General features: G+C 52.8%; 1 protein-coding gene across 1 annotated transcript; it reads right to left on the bottom strand.

The window, feature by feature from the left end:
• Positions 1–819: 819 nt before the first annotated feature.
• On the bottom strand, positions 820–17,837 carry LOC114497331 (pancreatic lipase-related protein 2). The gene is made up of 12 exons (XM_028513038.2): positions 17,774–17,837; positions 15,786–15,940; positions 14,464–14,589; positions 12,297–12,431; positions 11,520–11,631; positions 10,500–10,619; positions 9,400–9,519; positions 6,188–6,306; positions 5,588–5,717; positions 3,802–3,913; positions 2,549–2,716; positions 820–937 (listed from the first exon to the last, which is right to left on the bottom strand). The coding sequence occupies exons 1-12, from the start codon at positions 17,826–17,828 to the stop codon at positions 874–876; spliced, it is 1,416 nt and encodes a 471-aa protein (XP_028368839.1). The 5' UTR covers positions 17,829–17,837; the 3' UTR covers positions 820–873.
• Positions 17,838–18,144: the final 307 nt, after the last annotated feature.

Here is an 18,144-nt window from a genome sequence, read left to right as displayed (position 1 = left end):
GTGAAAAGCAGGGTAAGGACGCTGTGTGTCGCAGACTACCCTCTGTTTAAAAAGGGGCGGGGCGGGCCTGGGGTGTGTGAAATAGATACATGTGTGTATGTAGAACATTTCTGGGAAAAACTGAAGTTGTCCCCGGGAGAGGAACTGAGAGACTTGGGGGCCAGGACGGAAGACGATGAACCTCCTGTGAGAAAACCCTTCTGGATCATTGGTGTTCTGTGCTGTGTGTGTGTATTAATTTCCTTTTTAAGCCGCTCTTCCTCCATGGCGCAGGCCGGCGCAATGTAAATACGGGCTCAGAGGTATGCACGCCACACTGGCTGCTCTCCCGTGGGGTGGGCTCCCTTCCCCAGGATGCTAAAGGCTGGGTGGGCAACACGAGGACACAAGGATGAGCTGTTCCAATAGGACAGAGCTTCCTGGCCCGCATTAGAACAGCCGCACAGAGGGCCCCAAGGGGGGTGGTGGCAAGGGACGGTGGTGGGAGGTTCCGGGTGTAGCCTGCAGCCACCTGGGCTCCAGTCCCCAAAATCACTTCCGAATGTGACTCCAGCACGTGGAGCATGTCAAACTCACCCCTCAATGTCAAGCCGAGGGCATCAAATATTTATTAGCATGAAGAAGACACAGGGGGGCACTGAACTTTTTTTAAACCACTTTTCTAAAAGCTCTTATTTATTTATTTTTAGACATAGGGGAAGGGAGGGAGAAAGAGAAGGAGAGAAGCATCAATGTGTGGTTGCCCCTCATGCGCTACTGGGGACCGGCTTGCAACCCAGGCACGTGCCCTGACTGGGAATCGAATCCGTGACGCTTCCATTCGCAGGATGGCGCTCAATCCACTGATCCACACCAGCCAGGGCGAGGGCATTCTTAACAAGGGTAAAGAGACTGTAAAACTTTTTTTTTCACGGTGTCATCGCCACAAAAATGATACCTGCGGAGGAAAACACATTCAGGATGAGGCTCATTAGCTTAGGGAAATGTGACCTCAGACAAGTGAACAGCATCTAGCCAACCCCTGGAATTCAGGTCTTTCTGACCCAAAGGCTCTGCTGCGCCAGGCAGAGTCCACGTGATTCTCACTGAGCAAAACCCCTTCAGGAACGTCCCCCCTCTCCCGGGGCCTGTTAACGAGAGAGCGAATCGGCTGTGTCACACCAAGGGTTTACAGAACCAAAGGGGGTCTCCAGGGAGCCTGCAGCTTTGGGCCTGGCCGTGAACTCAGGGGCCAGGGGCGCCTTAGCCTGTCCACAGGGGACTTTCCCGACAGTTAAAATCCTGGAGCATTTTCGGATACTGCTCCTGGGCGTGGAAAACTCGGCAGCCACTTGGGAAAACAGTTCTTCTAATTACAGAACCTACAAATTCCGCTCCTAGGCACACACCCAAGAAAACTGAAGACATATGTGCACACAAAAACATGTACATAAAGGTTTGCAGCAGCATTATTCATACTAGCCCCAGAGTGGAAACAACCCTAATGTCCATCAACTGGAAAATGGGTAAATCAAATGTGGGATAGCCATATAATAGAATATTATTAGACATTCAATAGAAAGAAAGTACTGATACAGGATACAACACGGATGAATCTGGAAAACGTCCTACTAGGTGAAAGAAGCCAGTCACAAAGGACTACACATGTTGTGACTCCACTATATGAAGTGTCCAGAATGGGAAGATCTACAGAATCAGAAAACAGCCTGCCCAGGAATAAGGAACAGGACCGCGTACGGTCAGCGGTGTTCAGTCACGCAGCTGAGCAACAGCTTGGCGTGTGATTGTGGAAACAATCTGAAGCCCAACATTCTTCCCTCTAGCTTCCCTAGGTGGCCTTAGACAAGTCACTTGACTCTCGAATCTCACTCGCCTCATCTTAAAGTGAGAGCGTTTGAAAGGGGATCCCTAAGTTTCCTTCCGATGCTAACATCCCATTATTTTGTTCTCCCTTTGAGGTAGCCTTTCTTTCCATATTTTAAACACTGTTACGTTCTTTCCCAGCTCTTGCCAAATGAGATTCTCCTCCGTCAGAAAGAGAAGAGCTTGCCGTGGTAAGCCAGGTCTAAACACAGTCCATGTTCCTGCCACGCCAGAGTCTCCAAACCAAACAGTCTGTATCGATAACTGCAGCCGGCTGAAGTGAACTCAGAGGTTTCCTACCACTGCTGCCCCGGTGATTTCCTTACCGTGCAAGTAAAACAGTCTTCATTTGCCTGTTTCTCCCACCTACGCCTTAGCACTGATGCCTCGCTCCTGCCCAGCTGAATGTGGCTCTGAGAAAATGACATCTGATTTTTCAAAGTAAAGCAGATGGCTCGATGGGGAGCTGAGATGCATAGTTGGGCAGATGAATGGCGGGAGGGACAAGTGGGTAGGTCGGTGGTGAAGTGGAAGGGCAGAAAGGGAGGAATGAATGCATGCTGGGGGGGATGGGTGCACAGAAGGGCGGCTGGGTGACTCAATATTGGTGTGCATGGATGTCTGTGTGGGTGGACAGGCAGGTAAATACAGAAAGGCGACTTAGGTGGGAAAAAAAGATACGCACTCAGTCCCGTCTTCGCCACACTGCACTGTGATCTGGGAGGCCCCCAGTGTGGGCCGGAAGAGATTGATCATGTTGTTGTTCCAGAGGAACTCCACCTTCTGCATTTCTCCAACATTGAGGTTCACGTCAACGTCACGTGTGTGGTTGGCATCCGGTTTGAGGGACCCTCTGAAAGCAGAGACATAAAATGTTCCATCAGCTGGAGAGACGAGCACCCGCCACGTCAGCAACCCACTGTTTCTCCACACAGCGGCTGCTGGTGTGGGTTTTCCGCCAATACCTCCAATGACTCCATCACATCCAGGGACCGCTACAACACACATGTATTTGTAAGGAACACACCTTTAAAAAATACTGGACTCCACATCTCCACTGTTTTAATTGGTACCCAGAGGGAAGTCCAACGTTTGGGGTGGGATATTAACTCGCTAAGTTCACTGCAGGACTCCTTGTGTCTTATGTTTAAAGATGCATGCGGTTCAGCAGAGGTCGTTTGTGGGCATCTCACATGGAGCATAGGATGTTGTCAAAGAACTTTAACTTAACATGAGAATTATCGTGTAAAGTTAGTGCAAAATCAGACTCTAATTTTACAGCGCAGTTCTGCATTCATCCAACACATTTTTACCAAGCAGCTCATATGCCCAGCAAAAGCTAGGGGCTGAGGCGGTCACAGTGACAAGAAATGTGGCCCCCGGCTTCACGTGCAGCGTGAGGAACGTGTGTGTTGGGCAGGAAGGTGTTGCCTTATAAATGTGCCTTGTCTAAGGAGAATGCGACATTCCTAAAATTCAAGCAGGAAGGAAGCAATGATTGACAATCAAAAGGAGTCAGCATTTAACATAGTGAATCCTGGCCCTGGCCGAGTAGCTCAGTTGGTTAGAGCATCATCCCGGTACAGCAAGGTTGCAGGTTCGATCCCCAGTCAGGGCACATGTAAGAATCAACTAATGAATGCATAAAATAAGTAGACCAACACATCAATATTTCTCTCTCTCTCTCCTTCTTTCCTCTCTCTCTGAAAATCGATAAATAAAAACTTTTTAAAAAACAGTGAGTTCTTCCCCTCTGCACCTCACTCTTCTCATATGGGGTGACAAACTAGATGCTAAGACTTCCTTCCAGCTCTGATGTTCCAGGATTCCATGGCTCTGCATAACAGGGGGCTGGATTTATAAAGCAGTTTATGTCCAGCAGTTTACGAATAATCTGTTAGGGGAAGCATGGCCATTTCACTTCACTGTCAGACTTACTTGAAAATCTGAAACTGCTTTGAGTTCCCGTTACTTCCGTAGAGAGCAACCCTGATGTACCCTCTCACTTTCTTTTTCCCGGCCAGGGTGACTGATACCCTGTATCTCCAACCTGTGCAAAGAGAGAAATACAACCCGTTCAACCAACTCATCTTGTCGGAAAAAGTGACCCTATGGAGGCGTTCTCATCGCCAGCTCTGAATCCCCGTGAGTGTGAGCGAAGGGGCAATGTGGCTAATCGTTACCTTCAGCGGAGCCGGGCCCCCAGGAATTCGGGTCCCAGGTGGGGGTGAGGGACTCGGGGATCTAAGCGTTACGGTTCAGCACGGTCTCCTGCCAGCCCAGCCGTGCGGCGGGCTGCTCTGCCCGTGGGCCTGCGCTGCACGTGGCCACACCAGCCAGGCCCCAGGGAAAGGGGATGTCTGGGGCTCCGGCATTTGGATACATCGCTTGCTGTTCTCTTTTTAAACTTTTGTTATTTTGCCTTGCCATGGACATATTCTCCATGGAAAACCACCCAGATACATTTAAAAAATAATAACAAAATGAACCCTTCATCAGCCCCCTCATCCACCTGCCCTCCTTCTCAGGTGCTTCCCTGAAGTCATGAACCGGTCTGGTCTCTATGCTTAGTAAGTCCAGAGGGCGACTTTGCTTCTCAAGAAGGACTTTTGGCTCTGTCCGGAGACATTGTTGATCGTCACACCAGGGGAGTGCGGTGGGTGGGTGGGTGGGTGGGGGCGACTGGCATCTCTCTGGTAGAGGCCATGGATTTGCTAAACATACTCCAATGCACAGGACAGCCCCGGCCCCCAATAACAAATTATCTAATCCCCAAGGTCAGCAGAGCCAAGGTCGGGATTCCCTGATCTAGAGCTTTCTATGAGCATTTACACACACACATACACGAATATATAAGATGACAGGTTTCTCCCCCTTCCGTAAATAGCACGCACTCTTATCCTCCACTCTCTCCGCCCATCCCCACACCAGACAGTTCTCGGCCCTTCTCTGCCCTGCCCTGTCCTGTGCTCCAGCAGGTTAACCTCCCCAGGAACCCGCGCCGTGGGCTTTCTGTCAGGTTCGGCCCATGAGAGGCTTGCACGGGAGGCAGAGGCAGGAGGAGGGAGACGGAGGTATTTGCTCCTCTGCCCGCTCCTTGCTCTAGTGCCAGGTGTCTGGCAGTAACTGGCTTCCTCGCTGATGCCACTCCGTTCCAGGGGCCCTGCGGCTGCTGGATTCTGGGAGCTTCGGCATCCCTGGTCTGTTCCCTTACCCCATCCACACCTCCAAAATCGGGCCCTTCAATGAGGTCTCCTCATGTGAAATACCTGGGTGAGTTCCGTCTCCTGTAGGGACCCTGGCTCATCCAGGATAAATGTGTCACGGATTACATGATGTTGTTTTGCTACTTGCTTCGTCACTTAATATGCCTGTGAGGCTTTTTATCTCCTTTTTAAAATGGCTATGTATAGTATTTGGTTGTTTATCAATTACACAGGGTTGACACAGGGTTGGGGGGACATGTGACCCAGGCTGGGCCAGTCCCTGCACCTTTTCTACTGATCAGGATTATTGGTTACAGGGGAGAACGTGAGACCCCAGACAAGTGCCATTCTACTGCCCTTCATTCTACTGCCCTTCCATTCCAGCATAAGCGGGTTACAGTGGAGTTTCTCTCTGTTGCTGCCAAGGGCCCTAATGAATAAGGTTGATCCACCTTTTAAAATCATTCGCAACTTTTAAATTTATTTGCAACGTTTAAATGGGCAAAATGGAAACTTACTAGTGAAGTTACCACTGTCTCCTGTGTTCAGGAAGAACGTTTGTCCCACCGCACTGGTTTTCCCATGAAACTGGTCCGCGTAGTGCCCCATTCTGGGGCATCCTCCGGCCGGACAAGGGAAACAGTTGTTCTAGGGGGGGAAACAGTAATTTGTCTGTGAGTGGTTGGCCTTTGACTCAGTCACTCAATTACTCAGTTGATTAGCTCCTCTTGCCATCTACCCCCCACTCCCCACCCCTCACCCATTCTCTCATCTGCCCAACCATCCTCCCATCCATCTGTCCATTCTACCCTCCGCCCACTGATGACCGCACGCACATATTCATCTTTCCCATGCCATCCGTGCATCCTTCGAGAATTTTTCAGAAGGAAAAGCTGGGGGTCTGGGGAATGACCCAGCCCAGGGGAGCCTGTGCCATCCACCTCCCGCCCACCCCGCCCCCAGAAGGAAGGAGCAAGCCTCCGTGAGGCTCGGCATGGCCAGTAGCTGCTCTCACTAGTTGTGCGGTTACATCTCTGTGCTGTTCCAAGCCACAGGGACACAGCCAACAACGATGGAGCCACCAGCAACACCTTCCCCGGGCCCCTGGGGTGACCCACCTCCTCAAACTTGTCGTAGGACACACACGGGTAGCCCAGGAAGCCGCTGGGGTTGAGGATGCTGTTTGCGTAATACTTGTAGCTTCTCAGGTGATTGCAAGCTGCAAAGGCTCGGGTTCCTGAGGAAGCAAAAGCCACCGGAGCTCACAAGAGCATTTCACGTGTGATGCTTGACCCATTCTGACCGAGTAAGGGATTGCCACCACATTTCACAGATGGGTGTCAGCACTCCTGAATGTCTGGGTCACCATTTAAAGTTTCTGTCATTGACTTTGAGATACTTAGGGACAAGCAGGAAATTTGGGGACTTGTTTAACACTGGCGTTTGGCTAAGGTTGCTTTACTCTCCCTACCACGCTTGCATTTGCTGAGGAGGGCCTACTCAGGCTTGGGCAAGGGCTGGGCAGTGACCAGTTCTAACAGGCATGTCTGTCCAAGCCTCCAGGGACCAGGCATTGGACATAAATGGACGATGAGGGCCAGGGGCATGAGGGTGAGGTGAAGTGAAAAAATGGAGAGAAGGAGGAGAGAGAGGGAGAGAGAAGAGCAATCACTTTCAAAAGGACTCTTCCACAGGTCAGCCCGTTGTTGAATGTGAGGGCCCAGATTGCTTGGTCTTCCGATCTTTCATCAGAAGCCAGCACCTTGACTTTCACATAAAAACGCATTCATGCTTGAATGACAGCAGCGCATTCCCGCTTAAAACCCGTCGCTGCGAAGGCGAACCGCAGCGGCGGGTGGTGGCGTCCGCCCCAGGGCCACAGTTCGAGAACTCCGGACCTCCCCGGACAGGCCTTTCGCAGGAACCCAGGCTTCTTCGCCTGCGGCCTCGGGCTGAGAAATTCTCCCTCTTCATTTTTCCAGGCACAAGGTAAAACAGCGCTGCAGATCAAGGTCACCATGGCCATCTGGCCACTCTTCCACTGCATTTTATTTACCATCTTTTTCTTTAAATCAACGTCCTCCTGTTTGCAAAACCATTTGTTTTTTCTCTCCAGCTACTTGGTACAGAATGTCCCATGGCGTGACCCACAGTGACCCCAGACATACCTGGGGACCACTTCTGGGGGGTCTGGTGGGCTTCATCCACCACCCACGGAGAAAAGACAGGTGCCCTTTGTGCTGGGGGATTAGCTCACCACAGCCCGCGGCTCTGCCTGCCCCCACCGCCCAGCAACTTCCAGCCAAGCCGGTTAGTGCCCCACACCAATGCTCATTACCAGACGACACAACCTATTTCAAACTTAATTGTTTCTTTCATCCAAAATTGCTGCCCAGGGATCCCCTAATAGAGGAGCAAGGGGATTTCATTGTTCCTCAGCGCCCAGCGCCGGGTGACTCGGAGGCCCACACAATAGAGGCACACTCCAGTGTGCACGGGCTTGTTCACGCTAAATTGCCTTCTTAATTAAACCTGGGCTCCTTTCTATTATGTGTGCCCTGCGCAGTCGCTTCTGGGAGGGGGCAGCCCTCATTGTGACTCTGGTGTTCCTTCGGGGGGGCGGGGGGAACAGCCGCGTCTTCCCCGGAGTTACCTGGCGCTGGGCAGAGAGGAAGTCAAAGGCTCCATTCACAGCTGGCGGACGCTGGCTGTGGCTTTACAGACGCTGCTCTTCCACATTAAGCACGTGGGATATTAAAAGGCCACCGAAGGCCACTCAGCTCCATGGAGTGAACTGTGCTGAGTGCTTGCTTTGGGCCAGACCCTGAGCAGGGTTCTGGGGTGTCTGGGGTGCATAGGACACGGTTCCTGGCTTCGGGGAAACTCCCAGCTCAGAAAATCAAATACTCAGATGAAATGACCACCGACTCAAAGCCCCCATTCTCAGGGAGGAGATGAAGCCGGGTCTCAAGGGAGAAGCAACAGGCACAGAGCAAAAGCCAGACTCGGGCAGCTAATGGAGATGGCGCTGTCAGTCCCCTGCAACTAGGGGGACAGAGCCTGCTCTCTCGGATACACGGAGACAGACCTGTGACGACAACGGGGCCATCCGCTAAACCTGACAAGCTCAGGGGAGACCGGCATGGTGGCCTCACAAACTCAGAGACCGAAAGTTACTGCATGGGATGGTCCAAACATAAAACTTCGTTACTAAAAGCAGGTCTTGGGGGGGAGTCACGTCCCAGGCCTGTAGCTTCCTTCACGAAGGTCAGTCTTGACCTTCACTGAACCTATTTTCTTTTTGCATCGAGGGTAACATACCTTTAAAATGTCAGCATAATCTTTCCCAGACCCCTCAGAGCATCCCCCACCACCAGAGCACCAGACCACGGAACCCCTCACTGTTATCCTGCTCCCCAAATACCACCCCTGCTGCCGTGAATGCTGATCATCACCTATTCTGTACTCGCCAATGTAAAAGAAGTATGTGCTTCCCTGTTTCACTTTTATCCGATTCCACAGTTTTCCCAACTTGCTTTCTTTCTCCCCTTTAATCTACCAATCTACCAAAAGTTTTCATGTAACCCCCTTAGGGCCCCTTCTTTGATTCCAATGTATAAAATAAGCTGCAAAACTGCCATTCTCCAGGGCATTTTCTCGGTCCCTTGAGATTTTACTTCACAGCAATTGTCGTCAGTTTGGCTCACATACACTCATAAACATTTTCTACAGGTTTGGATGTTTCTGACGTCAACCTACCCGAGGCTCCTCCGCCCCAGACCGCCAGGCCTCCCCCTCCGCGCATGCGCTTCCGGAACCTACAGAGCACGTCCCCACTTCGTGTTCTTAGCAGCTCAGCCCATTTCCAGTCCTAGCACCTGCCAGCAGCCAAGGGCGAGAAAATCAAAGCCCTCTAGGTCTGTGCGTGTGCCCTTCAAGAAGCAAGCAGTAAAGGTAGGATGGGGAGGGGGCGCGAGGCCGGAGCTGGGTCTTTGCCAGTGTGCTCGTTTGGCTCCTGTCTCCGCCTCCTGATAAGCCGGGGGCGGGGGGAATGACGCAGGCTGGGTTGTGAGGTCGGGGCTCTGCACCCAGAAATGGGGCTTCAAGATAAGGTGGCCTTGGGCAAGCTTTATAACTTTTCTCATCCAGTTTCTTCATCTGTAAAGTGGGGGTAGGCAGAGGAACGATCTCATGGCACTGTTCTGAAAATGCCTGGGATGGAATGAGCACCCCGCGGGTGTGGCGAACTCGGCACTACGAGGGCCGGACCACGCATTCTGTTTTCTCCCCGAGTAGAGCAGCGGCTGTCTTGCTTTTCAAGTGTACATACCTTCCCATATTCCGTTTACATCAATGATGGTGGAAAGGATATTTTTCTTACATCCAGGCATTTGCTTTCCTCCGTTTGGATAGAAATCCAGATGGCCCACCTTTTGGCTCATTCCAAAACCTGCAACATTGGAAGCAGAAGTGAGAAGAGCGGTAAGTGGTCCCAAGGCGAGGTGATGGCCATCCAGAGATGGCCTGACAGCGTTGTATGGAGACCGCACAACACTCCACTGTTATGCTGAGAACCCAGCACAATGGCTGGGTGTGTTGGCCTTTTAAACACACAGACCTGTGACCACAACCTGGTCCTATTTACACACTGAAGCTTTTTGAGCCTCGGTTTCCTCAGCTAGAAAATAATAATAATAATAATAATAATAATGCTCACTTTTCAGGGCTGTTACTATGGTGAATGAGCTACTGTGTACAAAATGTTGGATGTAGCACATGGTAATTACCATCATTATTAAAAACATATCCTTTGTTGACATGTTTCATGACCAGTTATATAAGAAAATAGTTACATAGAAAAAAGAACATTGATTTTATTTATTATGTATTCTTTACATAATTTTATTTATTTATTTTTAAATTTTTAATTTATTTAAACTAAAAAAACAAAAACTGTTCACCCAGTTGGTTTTAGAAGAATTAAGTAAAGGAACACATTTAATCTCCAACAACACAAACTATAACCAAAGCTTTCACAAAAGAAGTAATCAAAACATTGGAAGGTTCACTTTGCATGTTGCAAGTGTAGGTCAGGCATCGACAATACATACACCTGCCACTCTGGACAGTGGCAGGCCGGGAGGGCACGGGGTTTGAAGACCGAGCCACAAGCTTCCGTCGGCTAGAGAAGTGGGTTTTTTGGGGGAGGTGGGGTCCATCTGGGGCCACACTGGCCTGGCACTGGCTGTCAACTTGTAGCTGGCACCCCTTCAGACTCGCCAGTGTCTGGGCTCTTCCTGTAGTTCACCATTTTGGGTACCACCCCAGCAATGTATGTGTGTGTGTAGGGGGTGGTGTGGGGTGTCCCTGGACCTACTCTCACCAGTTACAGCCCGGCTCACAGCCCGAGAGGCGGAGTGAGGAACTCACCCAGGAAAGGGACGATGGGTGAAGCATCTGTGTGGATCACATCCACAAACACGGCATCAGACGGGTCCAGCCGGACCTCCTCGGGCGTGCCCTGGAAGCACGGCTCTGCCGGGTCCAGTCCTGAAAGGGGGTGGGGAGGGGTGCGCAATGAGGCCCTGTTCTATGACCAAGCAGGTTCTAACCCCTGTACCCATAGAATCCATGGGGATTTCTGCCTGAAGCAGGGGCCGTGCCAGCTCGTCTTCAAAGAGAAGCGCAGGGGGGAAGGGGCATAATGCACAGGATGCAGTGACCTGCATTCTAGCCCCGGTTTGCTCAAGGTCAAACTTCTGTGCTCCCTGTGCTTCAGTTTCCTCATCTGGAATAACAGCAACCTACCTCACAAGGTTATTGTGAAAACCCCATGCAAAGGGGTAAGAAAAGGAACTTTGCAAACAGAAAAAAATGTTCCATAAACACAAACTGTTAATCCCCTTATCCTTCACCCAGTGCCCAGTCCAGTGCCCGGAACAAAGAGGATGTTCATTAAACTGCACAGTTACATACAAACTTGGCTAAGTCTTGTGTGCCTTCATTTTGCCTAGTGGTTCGTTTGTTTGTTCGTTCGTTCGTTCATTCGTTCATTCATTCATTCTCAGTATTTTCTGAGCGCCTCCTAAGGCAGTCCCAGCCAGGCACTTAGATTTTCTGCCTGTGTTTGACACAGCAGAAACAATCAGTAAGTATTAATGTTAAAAAATTCACTTTTTAAAAGTCTGCCACACTCTAGCAACAATAATTTCAAAGTCATGGGTTTCATGTGCTAGTTATATTTTTCTTTTTTAAATACGTGTTTTCATTTACAATCATATACACGTATTCTGTAATTCACGTGAAAATATATGGGGAATTATTTTTTACTCCGCCTGGCAGCCCCTAAAATCAGTTCCCGGAGGACGGGTAGGGGCGCCCTTGGCCGTGGGAAGTGCAAATGTCGGGGCTTCCACAGCCCGCAGGAGGCAGGACCCCAGTGTCCCCTACCTGTGATCCTGCCCACGAGGCCCCCCAGCCTCCTGCCGGCCTCCCCGGCTGTGTGTGCGCCCAGGCTGTGGCCGATGAGGTGCACGTTCTCGAGGCTGTAACCCAGCTCGGTCTGCGGAAAGATGATGCGTCAGGTCCCCCAGGCTGTGGCGGGGATTCGCGGGCTCAGGGAACGGGGATGGGGGCAGGGCTGGAGAGGAACCACCCTAGGCTCCAGGACCGCCTAGGACGGCGCGACCCAGCCCCAGGCTGCCGCAGTCTCCCCGGTCCCACTGCGCCGGCTGGTGCACGGGCCAACAGTGCTGACCAGTGGCCATTGAGTCAACTGCAGGCCGCCTGGGCAGAGCGCTGCCCGCTTCCATCCGCACCCACCGCGGGCCTTCCTCCCCTCCCCGCGGGGTTCGGGCCTGTCTGCTCCGGGATGCTTCGGAATAGGCCTTCCAAGAGGCTGTCAGGGGCTTTCCCTCATCTGAGGATGAGGGCTCATCTCCTGGACTGAGAACTGTGGGACAGCCCAGCCTGCTCTAGAATCCCCAGAAGAGCCTGCAAGGAAGGATGGTCTCTAAGCAGGAAACTGAGGCTCAAAGGGGTTCTCCTGCCCACATCTAGGGAGGGCGGAAGGTTGCAGCTTCATTTTAGGAAAAGCCCTTCTGTGCTCCCAGGATTCGGGGTGCAGGCCGTCCCCACCAGTCCCCAGGCTGCCTCCGGCCGCTCCCCAGAGCTTGCCTGCCCCCTCGCTGCCCCTCCTCCACCGGATGCGGCCCCGCGGGGATTTACCGACAGCCCTTGGATTAAGAAAGCTATCTCCGCCCCCACAACTCGAATGTTGTGCACGGCTTGGGTGTACAGTGTCTTGGCTCCTCGACTCCAATCCACGCAGATGCAATTCACCTGCTCCACTTGAAACATTTTCTGGTGGACAAAAACAAGAGGGGGAAACCAATGCGTTAGGAGACAGAGGTTATAACACTCCAGAGATGGGAATTCACACCCATCAAGCAGCCGGTCCGTGTCAGAGCCCTAACATTCTCCTACTTGTCCTCGCCCTCACAGTGTCACTAGGACCTGGGCCTCTTACCCACACAGAACTGATGAGGCCTGGCATGGAGGAAGCGACTGGTCTAAGGTCTCCCACGAGGTTATTGACACAGCCAGGTCCATAGGAAATCAGGGCTTAGCAAACTATTACCAGTCTGCCAAACCTGCCTTCTCGTGTAAATAAAGTTTTGTTGGAACGCAGTCCCACCCATCTGTTTACAAAGTCTCCATCTCTGTTTCTCAGCTGCAGCAGAGTTGAGCTGAAACCTTATGACCTGCAAATGCTAACGGCTTTACTCCCCGGCCCTTTCTAGGAAGTTGGCCCACTCTTGTCCTGGGTAGCTGAAGCCACAGGGAGGCTGCTGGTATGATCCCAGCAATTCAGGAGGGGGGCATAAGGCCCCGAGGGACAAGATACAATTTAGACTGCGGTAGGCTGCGCCGCTCCTGGACGCAGGCACCTTTTATGTTCTGCGGTGGGACCGCAGTGTGCTGCCCAAGCACAGACACCGGTCCTCTGGGGGGGACCAGATAAATGTCTGAAAGGGCCACTGAGATCCTGTGTTCACTTGGGGATGGCTCGGACTGCAGCTTGGACTGAGGCAGGGAGGGGTTGGCGGGAGGCCAGGGCAGTGCGATGGACCACGTCCCCGATTCTCCCAGCTCCAGGTTGACACGGCCGCCTTCTGGGACTGGGGGGCACGTGTGAACACCCTAACCTCAAGAGGAGCAGATGAGCCGTGGTAAGAAGCTGCCTGAGGTCTGCCCCAGTGCAGACTAAGCTACAAGTCGTGCCCTCGGGCACCTCCCACAGACGACCTCTGTAGACGCACGGCTTGTGGCGTCTTACAGACAGAAGACCTGGTGTTGCATTTTACCTCTGGGTTCAACTCTGGGCAAGTACGGAACTTTTCACACCTCAATTTCCCCCTCTGTGAAATGGGGACGATCACTGTACCTTCCTCACAAAGTCGCTGGGGGAATGAGAGGGGACAAAGACCGACGCTGGTCATCGGTGTTGGGCTCATGGTAAGTCCTCCGGAAGTGGACGTTAGGAATAGTAATTCATTGCTAATATTCGTGATAACCTTAGAACTGCACTGTGCAATACTGTGGCCACTAGCCACCTGTGGCTATTTAAACTTAATTAAAGTTAATAAGATTTAAAATTCAGTTCTTTGGTCACACTCACCACATTTCAAGTGCTCAGTAAGCACAGGTGGTTAGTGGCCCCTGATCTGGACAGTGAAGGCATAAAACATTTCTACCGTCACAGAAAGTTCTATGGGATAGCAGGACTTCAGAGGATAAGGTTAAATAAGGTTAAAGGTTTTTTTTTTTAATGTCATATAGAGGTTTCTATACACCATCAGAGACAAAGGCCAGAGATAAATTTGTAGTCTCCACTTCTGGAACTTTTTAAAAAAATCCTCCCTTGAGGATATGCTTATTGATTTTAGAGAGAGAGGAAGGGGGCAGGGGGGAGAGAGAGAGAGAGACAGACCAGTGTGAGAGAGAAACATCAGTCAGACGCTTCTCGAATGAGCCCTGACCAGGGATCAAATCCACAACCTAAGTACGTGCCCTGACAGGGAATCAAACCTGCAACCTTGTGGTGCATGGTATGCTTCCTCCAACTGAGCCTCGCAGTCAGGGCTCCCGGGGCTTTTTGATTGGACTCTGGGTCTCTTCAGCCTCAAGAGGAGCTGGCTGGCTAGAAGTCGGTAGGTTGGGAGAACTTGACAATGGGTGGTCCTGGGTACCCACGGCTTCCTTGGAATTTTAAGGAGGGGGCCATCTGTCCCTGGAGTGTCTCCTTTCCCAGTCTGAGGGGAATGGAGCTGCCATGGTTGAGCCTGGGTGCTGGTCTCACAGGGAGTGGCCAGGTGAGGTGGTGGGCCCCTACCTCGCACATGTCCAGCAGCCAGCCCTCATCCCCCTTGTCTATGAAGCCGTGGATGATGAAGCGCGTCTTCCGGTCCAGTCGGAAGTTGGAAGACTTGACGGTGTCTAGGTCCGTGGAGGAGATCAGCTGGTTAAAGTAGGAAAGAGGAATTTGGATGTGGGCCTTTCCTAGCCATAGACCTGTTAGAGCCAGTTTTAGCAGGACTGAGCTCACAGGTTCAGCTCCCATGAAGCTAACAGGAGTGCCCAACTTGGGGTTTGAGGACAGACTTCAGAAAGTCCAAGTTCACGGACTTTCTAGCACTTCTGTTATGCAGTTGGGCAACATGACACAGGTGTCGCAGCAACGCTGTCACCAATAAAAGTCAGATATTTTCATGTCACATTGCCATTGTTGCAGGCATCTTAAACATCATGTATTCTCCTTACCATTTTAAGGGACAGTAGTCATTCGATCAACCCTTAGATCTTGTTATTTAGTGAGATAATAATAAAGCAGCACGTAGGTGACTATATCACAGAGATATCTTTTTTTAATGATCCGATACCCGTTTTTCAATATAGTTTGTTTCCTTTGTACTCCAACGTAGTTGATGTTATGCATGTAAATGCTTCACCCTGAGAAGGGGCCCTTATGGCGGAAGAGGCCCCCAGAGCAGAAAAGGTGAGGGGCCCCTGGGCCAGAGGCACCGGGTCGGCGGGGGGGAGGGGGAACCTGCTCAGTGGAGCCGTGAGGAGCATCACGAGCCCGAAGGACCTAAGAACCAACTCGACTCCCACACGCCAGGGGCCTGTTCAGGCCCCTCTGCCCGCCAGGTCACCTCCGAGCACCTGGGGGACGCCTGTCCTGTGCCCACCTGGCAGGCCTTCTGGGAACGGAAAGTTACTCCCAGGGTCCCTCCCTGTTCATTTTTGTGGTAGAATGTCCCCTCTCCTCTGCCTGTCTTCTAGAGCCTCGGGAAGGGTTTACTTGCCCAGCCCCCACGTTCCCCGAGCGGCTTCTCTCCTTCCCCTGCCAAGTGCAGGAAGAAGACAGACCCGCCAAGCCTGGGCTTCCTCCTGGGTAAGTGCTGCCCACACCCCCTTCCTCCCAGGATCGGGAAGTTCTGAGCACGAGAGTGTGGGACGGGCAAGCGTCTGGGCTGGGCACCCAGAGGCCTCATCTGGGCTCTCAGATCCTGAGAGCCAGGTGGCGGGCACTGGGGACGGGGCACTGCCTGGAACATCCCACGGCAGCGCAGTGCTCTTCAGATGGCTGCGTCAGGGCTCCAGGGCGGGCGCCCACCCCCACCCACCCCGCAGCCGCTTCCCACCCGCTCTTACTTGGTAGGTGCTCTGATTCTCATTTGTGAACAGAAGGAACCGGGTGTTGATGTCCTTGGGGGACCAGGGAAATAGCTTGAAGGGCCGCTGAAGGATCCCGGTCCACGGCTTCTCATTGGAGAAGCAGCCGAAAGGTTCGTAGCAGATTTCCTTTCCTGGGGCAGGAAGAGCAACAGACAGGTTCTGCGCGGTTCTGGAAAGGAGCCCTGTCACCTCAGCCCTCCAGGGAGGCGTGTCTGCGTGTGGCCAGGGCCAGCTGAGGCCCGCACTCATCTTTCCCTTGTTGTCAGTGTCCCCCAGGTTCTATGGGGACAAGAATCACCCGGTGGCTGGGGGTGGATGTGTGTGTTGCAGGGACACATTCCCAGCTTCTCCCTCAGAGATTCTGAGTCAGAGGGTCTAGGGGGAGGGGCCTGGCAACCTCATGTTTAATGTTGTTTAAGCCTTATCATCAGGCCAGTGGGGGCATGGCTGAGAGCCCCTGGGAATCTGCTACCTTAAAACTACCTCTTCCAGGAAGCCCCGATGGCCCTTTGCACGTATTCACCCAGCGTCGAGGGTTCATTAAGCCCCCGTGACGCTGCCTGCTGCATCCTGACGTCTGCACTGCGCCCGGCACAGCCCACGCGCACGGCGGCCGTCCGTGGCCGCCATCCAACCCGCATGTCTTCACGTCATCCTTTTACTCACAGTGTCCCCCAAATCAGCCTCTGTCATGTCACGTTTTCCCTGTTGTTTCTTGAAGAGGTCAATTTCTCAAGACCAGGGGATGATTTATTTCTGCATCGTTCCTGTATATGGTAGGGGCTCAAAACGTGCAACAGATAACCCCAGTAACCACATCTAAGCCGGAGGGTCCTTTCTCTAGTCTACAGCATACACATTTTCACGGGAAGTGGTCACCGCGGGGGGACGTGATCAAATCCGGAGGATTTCCATGGGTCTTCTCTCCTCGGCTTCCTCACCTCCTACACTGACGGTGCCCCATGTCGGCCATTCCCTCAAAAACTGGTAATAGTTAGCACTTGTTTCCTCTGTGCCGGATACCCCACTGGTGCTTTACCAGTATTGTCCCTTTTAAGTCTCCAAGCCACCCACGAGTAAGGCATTACTTCCATTTTACAGATGGAAAAACAAAGGTACAGAGAGACAGAGTAAGCTGCCCAAGATCATAGCCTGTGGTGGAGCCAGGATTTGAACCAGGGACATTTAATTGGGAAGTTCACTAAACACGGAGGAGGCACTAAGACCGATTGGGTACAAGCCCTACCCTGAACGATGGGGAACCTAACAGGGAAGGCATGGTGATGACCTTGACTGACAAATGCAGGGGCTTGAAGGCCAGGTTCAGGCACCTGGGCCTTGAGGTGGATAGCGGGGAGGTGCTGGAGGGTGCCGAGCTGGTGAGTAGGGTGGGGACTTGTGCTCCACGAAGGTATTTTGGGAAGCCAGGTATAGGTGGCTCAGAGATGGGAGAGCCTGGGAGAGGTGGGGGCCGGGGTGGGCAGGGCAGGGGAGGCGGACCTCAGAGGTAACAGGTGTTGTAATCCTGGATGACAGTGGGCATGGAGGGAGAGGTGAGGAGGTGGCAGTAAGGGATGGAGCCAAAGCCTGGATAAGCTAGTCTGAGGCACAGTGGGTGGCCCTGGGGGGCTGCCTGGACCCTGGGGAGTGGGATGGGGCAGAGGCCAGGCAAAGGGGAAGCCCAGAGGAAAAGGAGGACGAGGAAAGCGCCTGGGAGTGACCTGTGGGGAATGCCCGCCGTTAGGGCGGCAGAGGCAGCCGATGGGCCACGGGGAGCGTGTGGTCCTGTGTCTGCCGCAGCGTCAGCACTCCCTGGGCAGTGGCGACTGTTGTTTTTCTCAAGATAATACTCATGCCTTTAAGTATGATGATGATAATGACGACGATGCCTCTAACTGCCTCACCCAAAGGCCAGCCCAGGCACGGTCACTCTCTCCCCAAAGGGACGGTGATGGCATCCTCACCTCTGACTGTGGCCAGCAGGAGGAGGCCGACGGTCCAGGAGAGCAGCATCTGCATGGAGGAGAACACAGACACACACGATCAGTGAGGATGGCCACTCAACCCAGACTGGGCAGGTGGCCCAGAGCACACCGGGGACAGTGAGGGAAATGGCAGCGCAGTGCCTGGGCCCTATTGGGCTGTCCCCAAAGGCAAGGACACTGGGGCTGAGGCCCTCCCCACATACAAGGAGTGGGGCAGCATCTCTGCAGGACCCCGGATTCGGGGTCTCCCCAGTGCAGGGGCTTCCTCCCTTGGGGGCGGCCCCAGCCCTGCCACGCTCCCTGCCTGCCCAGAGCCACGAATTACCGTGCGACGTTGGGGCTCCACTCAG

The sequence above is a fragment of the Phyllostomus discolor genome, chromosome 5, assembly GCF_004126475.2.
Source record: "Phyllostomus discolor isolate MPI-MPIP mPhyDis1 chromosome 5, mPhyDis1.pri.v3, whole genome shotgun sequence".
Lineage (NCBI taxonomy): Eukaryota > Metazoa > Chordata > Mammalia > Chiroptera > Phyllostomidae > Phyllostomus > Phyllostomus discolor.
The sequence above is the reverse complement of the archived record's forward strand: the minus strand, read 5'-3'. Positions and strand labels throughout refer to the sequence as shown.